The 18,424-nt window shown below is 48.4% G+C and overlaps 2 protein-coding genes across 3 annotated transcripts in view; one reads left to right on the top strand and one right to left on the bottom strand.

Annotated features, from left to right (window-relative positions):
* Positions 1 to 2,386: 2,386 nt before the first annotated feature.
* IGFALS (insulin like growth factor binding protein acid labile subunit) lies at positions 2,387 to 11,862 on the top strand. Its single transcript, XM_084818659.1, has 2 exons — positions 2,387 to 2,522; positions 9,474 to 11,862. Exons 1-2 carry the CDS (start codon positions 2,441 to 2,443, stop codon positions 11,273 to 11,275), a joined length of 1,884 nt encoding a protein of 627 aa, XP_084674785.1. The 5' UTR covers positions 2,387 to 2,440; the 3' UTR covers positions 11,276 to 11,862.
* Positions 11,863 to 14,697: 2,835 nt separating this feature from the next.
* NUBP2 (NUBP iron-sulfur cluster assembly factor 2, cytosolic) overlaps positions 14,698 to 18,424 on the bottom strand; it is a 32,284-nt gene continuing 28,557 nt past the window's right edge. The window contains exons 6-7 of one of the 2 annotated variants that reach the window (XM_084818657.1): positions 18,334 to 18,403; positions 14,698 to 15,444 (exon numbers count right to left, since the gene is read on the bottom strand). In XM_084818657.1, the coding sequence (XP_084674783.1) occupies positions 15,299 to 15,444; positions 18,334 to 18,403 (216 nt within the window). In that variant the 3' untranslated portion in view covers positions 14,698 to 15,298. Of the gene's footprint in view, positions 15,445 to 17,843; positions 18,404 to 18,424 lie in introns of those variants that run through there. The other variant, XM_084818655.1, reaches the window with a different exon arrangement.

Genomic DNA, 18,424 nt, shown 5'->3' with positions numbered 1-18,424 from the left:
TGGGTGCCACCACGGAGAAGGCTCACTTACATACTGCTACCTGGTGACGTTCCATTGGTCACGGAATGACCAGTAAGGCCTCCTCAGAAAACCTGAGGGCTCAACGGTGTGTATATATAAGGGAAGGTGGACAGCCAGGTTCAAGTCCCAGACTCTCCAGTTAAGGGCTATGAAGTTGCTGAACTGGGGAAGAGCTCTGTCTGAAGCCTTGGAGATGTTACCACTCAGATAGCACTGGTTTAGATGGGCAAATGGACTGACTCAATGTAAGGCAATGGTGCAGAACTTCTTTCCGCTCGAGGGCTGAATTCCATTTTGGAGAAGCTCTTGGGGGCCACCTTCCAGTGGTGGGCGGGGCCAAAGGCAAAAGGGGTGGGGCCAAAAATGGACAAAATGCCAGTATATCCTAACCTAAAGCTCTTCATGCCAGTAATTAAGTCTTAGGAGACTTAAGTCTTAGGAGACTTATTTCAACCCTTTCGAATGGGGGGAAAAACTGCACAAAAGCTGAGAAACCACCACACGATTGGTGGTCAGGGGGGGAAGGGCGTGGCCTTCTGGGGAGCCCCAGAGGGCTGCATTGGGCCCCCACGCTTGAGGTTCTGCACCCCGGGTAAAAGATATACCCTCGCTATATATTTGCTCATTAGGGGTGATCCCTCTGTGCTGGATGTGGGCTGATGCCACTTCCGCATCACCCAAAAGAGAGGACAGAAATGGACACTGGTTTTCAGAACATTTGCACAGGCTAATTTATACATATAGATGCAAACTCAAACGTGATGACTATAGTTGAAATTGAAATAAAATGCATCTCACCATGGTGGGGAAGACTGCGGCTGGGCGACCTGCATACTTGCTCAGTCAGCTGTCCAAGTGAGAACTGTTGGTGGGCAATTTCAAACTACATCGCTGGGTTCTTCCCTCCAGCCATGACATTGAGCATGCCTTCAAGTAGAGAGATGTCCTATGTCAGCCCTTCAAAAAGAGGACTGTTCTCTGTAAAATAGGACACCCATGGCCACCCTAGCTTGATCGGGACTCACGGTTCTAAGAGCTCTGCTGGATCAGACCAAAGGCCTGACTAGTTCAGGGGTGGGCAGACGTCAGGTTTGCACGATCTACTTTGCTTTTTTGACTAGAGTCCTGCGGTCCCTCAACCAGAGCCAGGTGCAAAATGGTAAGCCAGGTGGGCGGGCATACACTGAGAATGAACAAGTTGCCTTTGAGCACATGTCGGTGTGGTGTAGCGGTGGGAGTGTTGGACTGGGAGTCGGGAGACCCGGGTTCTAGTCCCCACTCAGCCATGGAAACTCACTGGGTGACTTTGGGCCAGTCACAGACTCTCAGCCCAACCTGCCTCACAGGGTTGTCATTGTGAGGATAAAATGGAGACGAGGAGGATTATGTATGCTGCCTTGAGTTCCTTGGAGGAAAAAAGGCAGGATATAAATGCAATAAATAAATAAATGCTCAGCCCAGGAATCTCTGGTCAGTACTGGAGCCAAGCTCAGAAGTAATTTCATACAAAATCCACTCCTGGTTTTCCCCCAAACGTTCTTCTTCAGCAGCCCAGTTTAGTGGGGGAAAGCTTCTTAATGGTTGCCATTTCTAGACCGTTGCTAGTCAGGGTCCCTTGGCGGTCTACTGCAAATCACCCAGAGATCTACTGGTAGATCCCTGTTTACTTTCTGCTCACTCCTGGTCTGGTCCAGCTAGGGTGGCCAGCTGTCCTACTTTACAGAAGACAGTCCTCTATTTGAAGAGTCCAGGCCTGGTTTAAAGTCAAAGAACCATCAGGACAGAGAGCAGGACAGGAGCCATGAAGTTGCCCATCCACAGTCAGCGCCTGGACAGCAGACTGAGCAGCAAGAACACAGGCCACCTGGTCGGTCATGTCCGCTATGGTCAGTTCCATGGTATTTCTATAGTTATTGTTATTATTTCTAAATTAGCACCTATACCAGGGGTAGACAACCTGACACCCTCCAGATGTTTTGGACTACAACTCCCATCAGCCCCAGGCAGCGTGGCCAATGGTCAGGGATGGTGGGAGTTGTGGTCCAACACATCCGGCGGACACCAGGTTGGCTACCCCTGACCTATAAGTGTAAATATGCATATGCAAAAGGTATCCTTTTTTTTGGTGATGCATTTCTCTTTTTTGGCAGTGGCTGCCCTGAGTCCAGGATCCTGTGCTCCACAGTGGCCAACCAGATGACGCCTCTGGGAGGCCCCCACGCAGGAGATGAAGGCGGTGGCCCTCTCCCGCTCTTGTTTGCCAGCCACCGGCAAATACATCCTGTGTGGATAACCCTGAGCCAGTGGGGACATTCCTAACCAGTAAGTGACAGGTTAAAAGCAGCGTCTCTCAGGCAGCCTGGCCAGCGTCAAGGTGGTTGCCTGACGCTGTATTGCTACATTAGCAGCAGGGGGTGGGATGCAGGCAGGACTTGCTTGGAGTTGCACTGCAGAACTTTGGCTTTCCACGCTTCGGCCAGCCAGCGCAAGAATGAGGAAAGGTAAGTGGGGGAAGAGAGACATTTCTAGCCGTTCCTTTCGATGTATCTCTTTAGTGCTGTGCAATACAGGCCTGTACCTGGGGCATCAGTCAAATCTCCCCTTCCCCAAAACTTGGAAAAGGAGGTGGGCTGTTTTGAGAAGCTGGGCAAAAGATTTGGAAGCTTCTGTCCCTTTGCTTCTGCAGAGGTTTTCCCTTGCTCCGTAAGGCTTCTGTGGGCAAACAAAAAAATATATGAATGTATTGCATTAGAGCAAATAACTCTGGGGGGGCAATTAATTAGATCAGGGGTGGAGCAGATCATTTGCACGTGGAAGGTCCCAGATTTGGTCTCTCGTGTCTCCAGTTAAAAATTAATTAAGTCAAATCAGGATCTCTTGTTGCCGGAGTGTGTGGGGAGACTGTATCAGGAGCCTTGCTAGACATTTAAAAGATTTGGAGCTGTAATCTGCCAAAAATGTATATATGATAATTTATATCTATAGATGCAAATGTAGAAAGAATGACTAGGATTTAATTAAAATCTCACAGCAGGGAAAGGCATCCCATTAATTCCCCATCCAAAACACATCAAATAAAATAAACTCTTTAATTAATCTGCACACACCCCCTCCAGATCATCCTAAATCAGTAATTCCTCTTCATTTACAATTAATTTACAATGGCTGTGAACAAGTGTGGAAAAAGTGCACAAAAGGAGAGCTGGCTGGTAAGAGTTTTCATGAACGCTTTAACGCACCCACATTCACTTAACAGCTTAGGAAAAAAAAACTTCCATTGGCAGCAATGGAAGGTTTTTCTGCCCTAAGCTTAATAGCCATGCGGGTGGGTGAGGGGGAATTTGGGGGGTGTTGCAGCAGAGGGTTAACCCTTCCCTCCCCAGCTGTGAGCTCCTTTGAAAATTGCCCCCTGCCAGGAAAACATAAAAACTTCCATTGGCATCAATGGATACTTGGGATTCTGTGAAAACGACCCATGGCTCTGGAAAACGGATTTGTGGCTAAGGCCATGTGGGCTCAGGTTTCCTCTAGCCATGGCCATTCAGCTTTTTATGTTGTTGTGTTCCTGTTAAGAAGATAAACATATTACAAGTTTGTCCAGGTGGCTGGTCTTCCTTGTTTGAACACCACTGTGGCGAGGAATACCACTGTGGCAAGGAATGCCACTGTGGTCTGTGCATGGGATGCATACCATTTTCTATAAAAGTAGGCTCACCGTAACAGTTAGTATTGTTCCAAGGTGGTGGTGGTGGGGGGAGCGTGTGTGTGTGTGTGTGTGTGTGTGTGGTGGTGGTGGGAAATGCAGACTTACAGGCTGTAAAGCAAAAGTGTGCAATGGCACATACAGAAGTAAACACATTTGTTTGGTGAAAGGCCGCATGACGACACGAAAAGATTGACACAAAACCAGATGCAAAGACAACGCTCAGGTAAAACATATATAGATCTGTTTGGACGTCAAAATCTAGACAGTCGGTCATTAAAACACTCTACTGCAGGAGTGCAGGAAAAATGCAACACACCCTTTGGTGTCCATGACCAGCTGAGAAGGCACATAAAACACCTTTTCAGTTATGTATCTACTGTTGCAACATTCTCCAGATGTGTCAGGCTACAACTCCTGTCCTACGACTCCCATTTAAACCCCCCTTACATGCAACTGAAATAACGGTGTAATTACAATCTTCTATGCAACTGAAATAATTGTATAATCGTTTGCCTAATAGCTGTAAGTACATCCTTACGTTGATCACTTTGTAGTTGTAATTACAACTTTATTCTGGCTAAATAAATACATTCAAATAAATAAACAAAAGTTATAATAACAACTTCCCATTGAAATAATGGTATAGTCTTTTTCTGTTTAACCCTATGTCCTCATCCCCTTATTGTTTATTATTCTGCCTACTTTTAGCTTGTAAGTCTCTCAGGACCAGGGTCTGTCCTGCCATTCTTTGTGACGCACCATGAACACAAATGCACCATGTACAGAGATGGTGCCAATATATTGTTGTGGATTAACAGAAATTCAATTTGTTGTTGATTTGACCAGCCCCGCCCCCTGCTCCAAGCCAACAACAAACATGCTCTAAGATGCTGTCCTAGAAATCTGTGTCTTATTTCCTTAATGCAATATTGGAATACATTCAATTAAAATATTACCAATAATTTTATAAAAGATGCACCCACTTTCTCCTCACCTTACGTCAAACGTGTAGCTGGGGACTCCTTCATATTTTATAAAAATCAGAGAAATAATATGGATCTTCATCCGCCATGACAGTGGTGGGGAAATTTTAGGCCTTGCAGATGGAAACAAATGCCTATGAGGAGCTCAAAGCCCTATTTAGTCTTGAGAAGACTGATAGGGTAGCGCTGTTCAATTACCTGAAAGTTTGTCACAGAGAGGAAGGCCAGGATCTCTTCTTGGTCATCCCAGAGTGCAGGACATGGAAGAAGGGGCTCAAGTTATAGGAAGCCAGATTCCGGCTGAACATCAGGGAAAACGTCCTGACAATGGAACCAACTACCTAGGGAGGTGGTGGGCTCTCCCACACTGGAGGCATTCAAGACGAGGCTGGACAGCCATCTGTCGGGGATGCCCTGACTTAGATTCCTGCATTGAGCAGGGGGTTGGACTGGATGGGCTCATAGGCCCCTTCCAACCCTACTATCCTATGATTCTATGTCTTTGGGCTACAACTCCTGTCACCGCTGGCCATTGGCCCATCTGGCTGGGGCAGATCCGAGTTGGAATCCAACATCTGTAGGACCGCCAGCTCCCCAGCTCTGCACTAGGATGACAACCCACACAGGCTCGATGTTCCTCTATTGGAAATATGTTGGGAAGTGGCCACTGCCTCCACTGCATAGGCGCCCTCCAGATGTTTTGGACTTCAGCTCTCACCTACTGTAGTCAGCATGGCCAACAGTGAAGAATGATGGGAACTGTAGTCCAAAATATCTGGGGGGCACTAGGCTGGGGAAGGCTGACATAGGAAGGGCCATGGTTCAGTGGTAGAGCTCCTGCATAAGGTCTCAGGTTTGATCCCTGGTATCTCCAGGTGGGGCTGAAAAAACGCCTGCTTGAAACCTTGGAGAGCTGCTGCCAGTCAGCGTTGACAATAGTGGGCTAGATGGACCAAGGGTCTCACTCAATATAAGGCCGCTTCCTAAGTTCCTATGTAGACCCCAAGTACATGGAACAAAACCCGCTGTGTGAGTGGCAAGTTGCAAGTGACTCATGATCTCTTATTTCAGATTTACATTGTTTCCTAGAACGTAAAATGTCTGAAATTCTTTCTCCCCCACCTCCACCCACTAGCCACTTTTCTGGAAACAAACAGAAATTTGGGTGGAAAGTGAAATATATGCAATGTTTACTTTCCTATCAGTTCTAAGAATAAAAAAAAAAATACAATGCATTTGGTTGGATCCAATGCTATTCTTCTGTTCATGGGAAGCTCTTTGATCTAGCAGAAGATAGATGGAGAAGATTTCTGCAAATTTCCCCATTCTCCTGCCGCCCCTGCAAGACTTCCCCACACTGTTCCAAAGGGTCCCCCCAGTCATTCATAAAAGCCTCTATAAAGTTAGAAAAGCTGTTCACTACTTCTTAAAATGGTGCTTGTAAGTAGAGGGCTCCCAGCTCTACCATTCAACGGACACTGTGGAACTACGCCATCTTGTCCTCCGTAACTGATCTGTGTTTGTGTGTGCGTGCATGTGTGTAAAGAAAAAAGACAGAAGTCTTGGTGGGGAAATGCGGGAGGGTCACAAGTGGGAGATGTCGTCATCTGGACCTCTCGTAAAATTCCATGAACGAAGCAGGGCGATGATATGATAAAAGCCTTGTCTGAAAGCATTCCAAGTTTCCTGTCCTCATTAATGGGAGGGGGAGCTTTAAAAGCAAAACTCTCCTCCCCACAGAAAACAGAAGACAACAAGGATGCCTTATTTATTATTCTTTAAATATTTCATAGCTGTGGGGACGGGAGGGGGCACTCAAATTTTATAAATGGCTGCTCTTGTACTCGGTTGAGTATCATGTGTGTGTGTGTGTGTGTGTGTGTGTATACAAACACTGTGGCTCATTTCTCAAGCTATGTATGGTATGCAGGGGATGGTAACTATTACCATAAAAATGCTGCCTACAAGGAATTCACTGTTTGCAAGCAATTGATGAGAACCTGCCATTTATAATTTACAAGGAACCCCTCAATTAGACCTTAAAACAACCTTCCTCAACTTGGTGCCCTCCAAATGTTTTTGACCACAACTCCCAGCATTCCTGACCCATTTGTCATGATGACTGGGGCTTATGGGAGATGAAGTCTACAACATCTGGGGGGAAACTCAGCCTGGGGGCTGAATTCCACTTTGGAGAAGGTCTGGTGTGCTCCATTTCAGTAGTGGGCAGGGCTGAAGGCAAAAGGAACAGGGTCAAAACACCCCAAATACCAGCATATTTTCAGGTAAAGCTCTTCCTGCCAGCGAATAATCCTTAGGAGAGACATTTCAACCTTTTAGAATGGGGAAAATTTTGAACAAAAGCTGGGAAAGCATGAAAAACTAGGCAGTCAGGGGAAAGGAGGTGGGGCATGGAGAAAAGGGCATGGCCTGGAAGGCCAGATAGGGCCCTCAAGAAGGGGGAGGCAGATTCGGCCTACGGGCCCAAGGTTCAACACCCCTGGTTTAAAGCATCACAGATTTAAAATGTGCATTTTAAAATTATAACTACTGCCCACATGTAACTTTTTCTTCAGGGTCTCTAAAGGAACTCACAGCAAAGGCCTCGTACAGGGACAATTAACATATATCATTTTACTTTCTTAACTAAAAACAATAATAATGCACACGTAATAATTTTACATGCATAACAATTCACTAATCACCAAAACAATAAAACAAAGCACAGCCCCCCCCAAGTTCTGTCTTTCAGCTTGAGTCCATAAATAAATAAATAAATAAATAAATAAATAAATAAAGGGTCTACTCAGAGTGATTAAATGTGGCTGACAGTGAAACTTCTTATCTTGTATCCGCGCTTACTGGTTACTGTAGCTTCTAAAAATAGTCCACTTTTCCTCGCTTAACCTAAAAAAACAGTATAACAAAATCAACTATTAACTAGGGAGCCATGTTTTTGCCTGCTGGCCTTTGGGAAAGTCACTCTAAATGGGTGAAGGGATCACCGTGTTCCTCCATATGTCAAGAGACCTATGCCATGACAGTTAGGGTGGGCGGAAAGATATTTAGTGCTTCAGCAAATGGGGACAAGATGGCAAGAAAGTCCGGGTGGGGGCAGGTCGGGGGTGGTGGCTTGTTCATGGGACACTCTGGTTTGGGAAGCAACAAAGCCACCTATTTTTATTTATTTATTTACAAGATGTATACACTGCTCTACATCCAATGAAAAACCCAAGTGGTGAACAATAAAAAAGAAGGAAGAAAAAAAGGGTTCAAATCTTTAACATCAACTTATGCCAATACAGACATGGCTGGTTAGCCAGGGAATGCTTTTTTATAATAAAAATATATTTAGCGGGCACCGAAAACGAAACAATGTTGGTGCCTGCCTGATATCAACAGGCAGGGAGTTCCATAGAGAGGGAGCCAATACACTAAAGGCTCTACTCTGAGAGGACTCTGAACGGACCTCAGGTCCGTACAGAACTACCAGGAGTGCCACCTGTGTTAAAAGCCTGTGATGCTAACCCTATGTGCTCATTTATCTGCCTCTGATGTTACTGGGAGTCTCCAGGTGGACAACTCACCCATACTACAACAGTCTTCCACAATCATGAGGTCTAGAAACTATTTTTTTTGCAAAGCTGAGATTCTATGAAATTCTGCACTGCTACCCAACCAGGCACATTTATTGAAGAGTTCCAGCTCTGGGTTTTGTGGGTTACTTGGGCATAATACTTTTGTATTATGCCAGAGGAACTTTTGTAAACTGCCCAGAGAGCTTCGGCTATGGGGCAGTATAGAAATATAAATAAACAACAACAACAACAACGCCCTGTGAAGATTTGAGGCCTATAGAGCAAGGAAAAGCAAAAGGTCAGGCCTAGAGGCCTGTAGTTTTTTGTTGGGAGGGGGTATCATTGAGAAGAGCAGTTTCATTTCCCCGGTTAAAGTTCAGTTTCATTTCCCCAGTTAAGTTTCATTTCTTCAGGTTTGAAGCAGTACTTTCGGTTTTGAGGGAGGAGGGTATATAAAGAGAGTGAAAGAGCCAGCAAGAGTCAGAACTGGGGAGACCAGAGCCTGAAGAGGGAGCAGGAAGAAGCGGCCTGGAAAAGTCTAAATGCAGCTAGGGGTAAAGGAACTTGCGTTTTGCAACTTGCGTTTTCTCTTAAGGCCTTTTGTAGCACTCAGCTCTATTGTGTAAATACCTTTGATTGTGATTTGCTTGCTTTAATTTACCAGTAAACTGTTGTGGATAAACCCTGTGTCTAGAGTGTCAATCACCCAACGCCTACAGCCTAAACCCCACGTTATTGGGAAGGGGAAGGTAAAAGAAGGAAGGTGGGACTCTTAAGGAGGTAAGAGATCCTTAAGGAGTTGCTCAGGGGGTCTAGGTCAATAGTGGAACCCTGACATAACCCCGAGCGGGCTCCACCTCCTTGCTGGCGTCACTACATTTCATTGCCCTTTCCCTCTGCACTCAGGAGCAGAGGGCGAGGCTCTTCCTCCCCCCGCCCATCACTGCTCGCATGGTTGCGATCAGAGGGCAGGTGAACAGGCAGAGAGAGCAAGGGCCAGGGACAACTGGGCACTGGCAGCGGGCCCCTTCTGGGATGCAAGCCTCGGCAGGTGCCCAAGCATGTCGAACTTGGGTGCCAGCCCTGGCCCCGAAACTTTGCTCCAGAGTACCTTGCACCGTTACGCCACCACCGCTGCTTGTTTGTCCCCGCCTGATGGCTTTTGTTTTATTATCTGCCCAACAGAAGCAGTGCTGGTGTTGACGCTCATCTGGGTGTTGGCAGCAAGATCTCAGCACCTTGAAGCAGCCGCCGCCAAAGAACATGCCAATCCCGAAAGCCAGAAATGTCCCAGCCTGTGTGCTTGCAGTTGCGACGACTGCAACGGGGAGCTGAACGTCTACTGCAGCACACGGAATCTGACGAGCCTGCCTGAAGAGGTGCCCAGGGGTGTGAGGATGTTGTGGCTGGATGGAAACAATTTCACTGCCTTGCCAGCTCTTGCCTTCAGAAACCTCTCCAGCTTGGAGTTCCTCAACCTTGAAGCCAGCCAGCTGTCAAGTATCGAACAGCATGCCTTCCACGGCTTGGAGGGGTTGGACATTTTGCTCCTCGAACGGAACCGGCTGAAGTCATTGACGCCTAACATATTCCTCCACTTGCAGAACTTGGCTTCCCTACGTCTCAACAACAACCAGTTTAGCAAGCTTGAAGAAGGCGTTTTTGCTGGGCTTTCCAATCTCTGGTACTTGAACCTTGGATGGAACTCCTTGGTGGTCCTACCGGACAAAGTGTTTCATGACCTACCCAACCTGAGGGACTTGGTCCTGGCAGGGAACAAGCTGCACTATCTCCAGCATCAGCTGTTCTATAGCCTCAGTGAGCTGAGAGAACTGGACTTGAGTGGGAATTCCCTCAAGGGCATTAAAGGGAACATCTTCACAAAGCTTCAAAAGCTGCAGAAGCTCTACCTAAGCCACAACCAAATCAACGCTGTTGCCCCGCGGGCCTTTGTGGGCATGAAGTCCTTGAGATGGTTGGACCTGTCCCACAACCGCTTAACCACCCTGTTTGAAGACACGTTCCTGGGTCTTTCCAGCCTCCACGTGTTGCGCCTCTCCAGCAATTTGATTGCGAGCCTGAGGCCGAGAACCTTCAAGGACCTCCAGTTCTTGGAGGAGCTGCAGCTAGGAAACAACAGGATCCGAAGCTTGCCAGAAAAGGGGTTTGACAAGCTGAGCCAGCTGGAGTTCCTGACTCTTAACGAAAACCAGATTCACGAGATCAGGGCTGGGGCGTTCTTTGGGCTTTCTAACGTAGCCGTGATGAACCTCTCTGGGAATTGCCTCAAGACCGTTCCGGATTTCACGTTTCGGGGCCTGAGCCAGCTGCACAGCCTCCACCTGGAAAACAGCTGCCTCAGCCGGATCAGGCTGCAAATGTTCTCCGATCTTTCCAGCCTGCGGAGGCTCTTCTTGCAGCGCAACGCAATCTCCGAAATCGAGGAGCACAGCCTGAGCGACCTTCACGAGCTCCTGGACCTGGACCTCAAGTACAATCAGCTGAGCAGGCTCTCTCCGAATCAGTTTGCAGGCCTCAGGAACCTCGAGTATCTTCTCCTGTCCTCCAACCAGCTACTGGACATCTCTCCCGAAGCCTTTGCCCCACTTCTGCGCCTCTCCTGGCTTGACCTCTCCAGCAACCGCCTGGAGATGCTGGACGGCGACGTCTTCGCCTCCTTTTCCAGACTGGAATATCTGAACCTCAGGAACAATTCGCTGAGGACCTTCTCGGTGGGTTGGCTCGGCCCATCTCCCATGCTTGTCCAGCTATGGCTGGAAGGGAACCCGTGGCAATGCAATTGCTCCCTGAAAGGACTGAGGGACTTTGCCTTGCAGCACCCCAGTGTGGTTCCTCGATACACCCAGTCCATCACAGAAGGGGATGCTCCTGTATATACGTACAACAACGTCACTTGCCTTAGCCCTGGAGAGGTGGCAGGACTTGACCTGCGGGATATCGACGGAGGCCATTTTGCCAACTGCTAACTATTGGTCTTCTGCTTGCTTCCCAAAAAACTGGGACACTCTCCCAAATCTTATGGACCAAGTCCCTCTACTGCTGTGGAATTCCAGCTCTCCTTCTTTCCCTTACTTTTTTGACCTGTCCCCTGAAGAAAAACCAAACAAAACCTTTTGATAAGATTTCCATTTAAACAGATATCTTCGAGTGTGTTTTTTTTCTCCAAACCATCTCTTTGGGTTTTCAGCCTCCTCTACCACCCCTACACCCAGTGGAGGCTGGCGGTTCCGATTTCGGTGGGGCTGCGAATCTATTCTGGGTTTCAGTCAGAACCAGCCAGGACTCTAAAGGAGCTATCCAAGGTGCTAAACTCTATCCCCAAAATAGGTTCAGCACCTTGGATAGCTCCTTTAGAGTTCTGGCTGGTTCTGACTGAAACCCAGAATGGATTCATAGCCCCACCGAAATCAGATCCACCAGCCTCCACCTCTTCCTTTCCATTCCTCAGTGGCCGGAGACCCAACTACTAGAACAGAGGTCTTGAACCTCCACCTCATGGGCCAAACCTGGCCCGCCTCTTTGCCTTCAGTCTCACCCACTACTGGAACGCAGCCCCTGCTGACAAAAAAATACCAGGGCTGCATCCCTGTGAGTCCTAGTTCCACTACACCACTGGTCTGTGCATAACGTTGTAAAAAAAAAAATGCAAACAGAGACCTATTCCATTTCATTCCCCCACTTCACCTAGAAAGATGGATGGAAAGTGAAAGATATATTCTTTCACTTATATATTCTTCACCTATATTCTTGGGCTCATCAAGTGTACCACTGACAGATACCTTCTTAAGGATCAGAGGATCCATTCCAATGGGACATTCTATGCAAGCCCCATTGAAATACTCTTGTGCAACTCCCAGTCATTTCAGTTAGGACTGTGTAGGGGAATGGCCCTCTGGATTGTGCCCGGAGAGGCAGAGCTTGAAACGTCCCCTCCATCAGCTCAGCCAGAATTTTGCAACAGCCTTTAGCACCAGAAAAACGGTGGCCTCAGACAGGCATTGACCCTAGGACGCACATCTCCTGGCAGACATGCTGTCACCTAAATTGCACTGGGCAGATGCAATAAAAAGGTTTAGCACCCAGGAACTGTCAATCAAAATGAAGACATGTTTTATATACAGCTCTTTGACCTGCCCTTCTAATTCCTCATATTATGCCAATCCAGGCAGTTCAAGAAGGTGAGGGACATGGAACTCTTGTTTTGCAAGAATCCCCAACTGTGCAATCATACATTATTCAAACAGATTGATTCCATCAGGTGCCAATTGCTGGCTGGGCTTATTAAGAAATTGGAATTACCATACTCCTTCCCATAGTGACCTCACGTGGTATGTGAAGATAGAAATGGTGCCCAGATGAGGCCACTGAGTTACAAGAGGGAGGTATCAGCAGGGGAAACCCTGAGCTTTGCAGAAATACAACAGAAGGGGAGAGGGAGGAAAGACTGGCATTCCCTGCTTAGAGGGGATGGCTAGCTTGACTCTTGAACAGCACTTTTTGGGGTGGGTGGGTGAGGATTCTTTGCAATGTTTTGTTGCAGGCCTCACTTGCATTCTCATATTTTGGCACGATGGAAGGAGGGTTTTGACTTGGGTGGTAGGGTAAGCGGCCAGGAGGATGGACTACAGAGCTACAGAGGCTACAGAGCTACTGGGGCTACAGAGAAAGCCCGTCAGTTATGCTGAAAATATCACCATTCAGTCCAATTAAACATTATCATACTACTTCCCTCTAATCATTGCTTTGTGTATAACATGACTTGTACTGTGCACAGAATTCAGCAGGCTAAAAGTCATGGTTTTCATCTCAGGATTTTATTATTTTTTGAAAGCAAGGTTCTAGCCCTCATGGGTTGTGGTTAGGGTTGAAAGCAGATGGGTAACGGCCTAACTCACCAGAAGCCCTCTCTAGAGTCTTAAACCTTTGGGAGGAAAGCTTTTGGCTTGTCTCCTTCTCCAAAAATCTGTTTTTTGCTATGTTGCTCCTCATGTCCAGAATACTCATACTCTCCCCTCTATCAAGAGCAGCACAGTAAATAGCCAGGGTTGCCACTGTGGTTATCGAGCAGAGTCAAAGATGCTATAAAAAGTCAAGATTTCATCTTGCGCAAAATGGGAAGTCTTGAGCAAATGAGGAGAAAAAGGAGCACAAACGACGGCAAAACAGACGTACATTAAAAATAAGGCAAGTGAAAAAGAATTTGAGGAGCGTATCTCTAACAAAAATGGTCACAATTAACACCAACAATAAAAACGTAGCTTAAGGGAGCAATCCTATGGCTGCTGGTCAGCGGCTAGATGGCCACAGGATATGTGGTTTTCTGGGAAATGATCTCAGAGCCCTCGCTCTGAGGTCGGTTCCTGGAGAACTGACCTTCCTCCCTTCTGTGCTGCCTTGCAGGCAGCACTGAACGGCCCAGCGCTCCCTGCTCAGGAGTGTGGAGCGGCCAAGACGGGGCATTCCGGGGGGCGTTCCAGGGCGGGGAAGGCGGAAATGCCGATATGACACAGCCTATGTGTCGTCTGGCAGCCTCCTCCATCGCTCCGCCTTTCCGCGGCTAGACAGCCGAAATCCACCATCTAGCTGCAAATGCAGGGCAGGAGAAGCGCGGAGGGGATGATCCCCTCCGTGCTTCTCCTGCCCTGCACTGGATAGGTGGGCGTGTTTGGAGGCGGCTGCCTATCCCCATAGGATTGTGCCCTAAATATATCAAAACCAAGAAACCAGACAGGAGGTGGTTGGATCATCAGATAAGAAGAGAGCGAATGCTATGCCAAAGAAGGACGGGAAGCTGCCTGAATTCTTTGCGTCTGTCTCCGCCAGAGATGAGGAACATATGACCCACTAGATGTCATGAGACTGCAACTCCCATCCTGCACCACCGGGTACATTGGCTAGGGCTAACCGGAGTTGCACTCCAACATCTTCTGGAGGGTCACATGTTCCCCACTCCTGTTCTAGTACTTTGTCATGGGTGAAAGTTAAGTAGTGAACAAGCTACGCATTTGGGGGGTTTCCTTTTTGCAACCCACAGGTAAACGAGCTTCCTAGACACTTTGATCCCCAAGTCTGAATGAACAGACACCGCAAAGCCTCCTCAGATGAGACCTACAAAGATGCTAGCTCTGGGAGGTGAGAAAGGTGTAGCCCCGTGCTCAAATGATGGAGAAAAGGTGTGGGGGGGGTCCTCAATGGAAACCACAAGCCATCTGACTACTGGTAATTGGAGCCAAACTGTGAACCCGGTAGGCTTCTGCAGCCAGTAGCTAGGGGGAAGGGTACAAAAGGTAAGGACAGCACCTTATCTTACCCCTCTGGCCACCCTGTAATTGAGCACTGGTATAGGCTACTAATAGCTGAGAAAGAATGACAAGATGTAACACACACACCGCCCCTTGATTGCAACAAAACACAGTGTTTAATGGGTGTCATGCAGATACAAATTCCTGAGTCATGATTCACTCCGCAGAGCAGCAGTGGAGCTAAATTTTCAAGAGACGCTGATTATCAAGGCTTTCGCGAGGGCTCCTGTATCACAAAGGGGATGTGCCTCACGGGGCGTATGCTGTACTGACTCAATGAGGGGCTTCACAAGTACCGTGCTTCAAAAGAGCACAGGATCGAAAGTACCAAATGCCACAGTCCTGCTGGCAGCTTTGCTGGGGATGGGTGAGTGAGGTGAGCAGTTCCATCATTGCCCTGAGCTCTTGGGGGCTGCAATGCTGAATGCAAGGTTCAAAGCAACCACCATGGGCTGGGCAGATGCAAGGCAGATGCTGCAAACTGCACATCCAAAAGGGGAAGGGTGCTGCTGACGCCCTGCTTGAGGGGCCATGTTCTGCTCAAGCAAGCGGAGTCCCTTCAAGTCCTTTGCTTCCCAAAGATGCTCTCCCTGCGTTGCTGACCCCATTTCCTGGACGGCTCCGCTTGCTTCTCTTTGTGTGATGAGGAGGCCCTGCTGGATGTAGATTCCAGCTCTTGCTCCGGCCTCAGGGGCTGCGAGTGGATGCCCCCGCCAGGATCTGCTGGGCGATGCTGACTAGCGCAGGGAAGGCCAAACTCTTGGGAAATTCCCGCAGGAAGTCTCGCCCTTCTTCCAGGCTCTGGCTGAGCTGTGGGTCGAGTGGCACACAACCTGTCCAAGAAGGCAGAATCGCAAAAGGTGGGAGAGATTTAAAGGGCGGAAAGAGGTACGGTGAAAATTGCCCCTCTTTAGAGAGCTGCTGTGGTGTAGCAGTTGAAGCATTGGACTGAAACTTGGGAGACACAGGTTCTAGTCCCCACTCAGCTCACTGGGTGACTTTGGGCCAGTCCCTGACTCCCAGCCTAACCTACCTCACAGGGTTGTTGTGAAGATAAAATGGAGAGGAGGATCGTGTACATGGCCTTGGGCTCCTTGGAGGAAAAGGTGGGCTATAAATGTAGCAATTAAAAATAAATGTAGGTGTTTGGCAGCCTTTCCCATCCGGGTCCCCTCCAGATCTGTGGGACTGCAGCTCCCATCATTCCAAGCCAGCATGGGGATCATGGGAGTTGCACTTCAACGCATCTAGAGGGCACCAAGTCAGGGAAGGCTGCTAGGGTGTCATGAGTTCTGAAAAGCCCTGAAAAGCCTGACATTTTCAATCTTCCCTACAGTGGCTGGAAGTGGAACCCCTATTTCATCTATCCCTCCAAGTCAGGTCCCAACAGTGCAGGCTGGCGGCTCTGATATCAGTGAGGGGGCGAATCCGCTCCAAGTTTCAGTCAGCGCCAGCTTCCACACCTTGGATAGCTCTTTTAGAGCTCTGACAGAATCCCAGAGAGGATTCACTGCCCCACTGACATTGGAGCCACCAGCCTCCACTGGGTCCCAACCAGCACTCCCCTTTTACATTCGCAAGGCTGGATGACAATGAAAGAGGCTGCCTGCATCCAATTCTGACCTCCTTAAGGCAAACTCTGGGGAGGGGGGCCTTTCCTTGAGCATCCCCTGCCTACGTGGGCCTCCCCACCGGGGCCATTCGCCTTTTACCTGTCGGCTGTTGTCACCCTGATTAAACAGCACATCACGTGGCATGACGGTCTCCACATTCTGTCCCCTTTCGTCCCATCTTTGATGATCGAGAGAGAGGCTGGGTTCACACAACATGACAGCCCCTGCTCAAGACCAAGAATGGGCCAAGTGTGGGTTCTTGTTGAACCACGGGCTGTTGTGTTGCGTGGCCTCTGACTAGGTTCACACAACACAACAACCAACACTCGAGGTTGAGTATGGATTGAGTGCAGGTTATCACTGAAATGTAGGTCATGGTTGAAACGTGGGTTGTTGTGTTATGTGAACCCAGCCATGCTCACAGACCATGGTTTGTGAACCATGAATAGCCCATGGTTCACAGCCCAACAAGCCGTGGGTTCTCTTTGTGGGTTGTTTGTGGTTCACAAACCACGGTTTGTGAGCGTGGCTGGGTTCACACAACACAAGAACCCACGTTTCAGCCATGACCTACGTTTCAATGATAACCTGAACTCAACCCATACTCAACCTCGAGCGTTCGTTGTTGTGTTGTGTGAACCTAGCCAGAGGCTCCTTCGGATGTCAAAGGGACCCTGGTGTTTACTTAGGTTTATTTGCTTGTTGACAAAACCCTGAACAACTCGGGAGCAGGATACTTAAGAGACTGCCAGACCACCTACCCTGTTTGGTCCCTGCACTCATCACGAGATAGCCCCTCGGGTGGTGCCCAACGTTTCGCAGGTCTGGCCTTTAGTAGGGATCACCCAGTCCCTGCAACTACAAATCAGACAGGTGCCTATGCTTCTGGGTTTTCAGTGCCTACCAAAAATATACTTTCTCCAACAAGCATTCCCAGGTCGGTTATCTTGTCTTCTGTATACAGTAATAACATATGGGATTTAATTATGATCTTATACTGCAGGGGTGGGCAACTCGTGGGCCTTCAGATGTTTTGGCCTACCACTCCCCACTAGCCAGCATACCCAACAGCAAGGGATCATGGGAGTTGTAGGCCAAAACATCTGTAGGCCGAGTTGCCTGGCCGTTACACTGTATTGTTTTGGACATTGCTTAGAAATATCTTTTAATGTAAGCGATACACTAATATTGTATAATAATAATGATGATGATAATAGGCTCTGGTAAGAACCTAAGAAGAGCCCTGCTGGATCCGATCAAGGGTCTGTCTAGTCCAGCATTCTGTTCACACAGTGGCCAACCAGCTGCCCATGGGAAGCCCACAAGCAGGACACGAGTGCAACAGCACCCTCCCGCCCATACTCCCCAGCAACTGGTGTACACCGGCTCACTGCCTCTGGCACTGGAGGTAGCATAAGACTAGTAGCTGTTGATAGCCTTCTCCTCCAGGAATTTGTCCAACCCCCTTTTAAAGCCATCCAAATTGGCGGCCATCACTACATCCTATGGCAGCGAATTCCGAAGTTTAACTATATGTTGTGGTAGATGACAAGTTTAAATTCAGGCAGATCAGTCCTCTTGGTATGGGATTCTATTTTTTTTTCTTTTTGTTTCCGTGCATACTCGCCGCTTTTCTTCTGCTCTCCTGTTTTACGCTTCCTTTAATCAACTTTACTCAGTCAGACTTCTGGGCTGGGCTGGATTCTTCATTCCACTTTCAAAGGTCAGGCCACACACCCCTTCCTGCCGACTCATGCTGTCTAGACTGTCTGGACTATGCTTTAAGGCTTGAATTAGGGGAGGGGGGAAGGGCTAACGGCCTGGCCAGCGGAGACCAGGGCTTAGCTGGCTGTCTCCTTCCCCCTGAATGAGCACCCTGTCAGTCGGGGGGACCCTCACTCACCTCCAACTTTGGTTAACCAGGAGTGAGGGCTGGCAAGAAGAGAGTAAAAAGCTGGTGGGCACGTTGCCAGCGAGCTACACTAAAGGGCCGATGCTGGAACAGTGGGTCTCCTTCACGCCATCCGTGTACATCCATATCACAACAGCAATATCTGCTACGACGGAATCCTCTCCTAGAGGGCGCTCTGGATTCACTGAAGTACTCACCAAGGAATGGGACCCCGGCGTGCTTGGCCAGCTCCTGTCCGCCCCCTTTGGAAAAGAGATTTGTGCATTCCTGGAATAAGAGAGGAAGCCG

Source organism: Heloderma suspectum, chromosome 12 (genome assembly GCF_057233095.1).
Source record: "Heloderma suspectum isolate Gila_16-S chromosome 12, 16-S_ref, whole genome shotgun sequence".
In the NCBI taxonomy this organism is placed as follows: Eukaryota; Metazoa; Chordata; class Lepidosauria; order Squamata; family Helodermatidae; genus Heloderma; species Heloderma suspectum.
The sequence above is the reverse complement of the archived record's forward strand: the minus strand, read 5'-3'. Positions and strand labels throughout refer to the sequence as shown.

What these genes read in the sequence shown, in the direction of transcription:
- IGFALS (XM_084818659.1), top strand. Translation starts at nt 2,441, where the DNA reads ATGCAGGCAGGACTTGCTTGGAGTTGCACTGCAGAACTTTGGCTTTCC. An exon ending in CAGCGCAAGAATGAGGAAAG is followed by an intron (nt 2,523 to 9,473) that starts GTAAGTGGGGGA and finishes TCTGCCCAACAG; the next exon opens with AAGCAGTGCTGGTGTTGACG.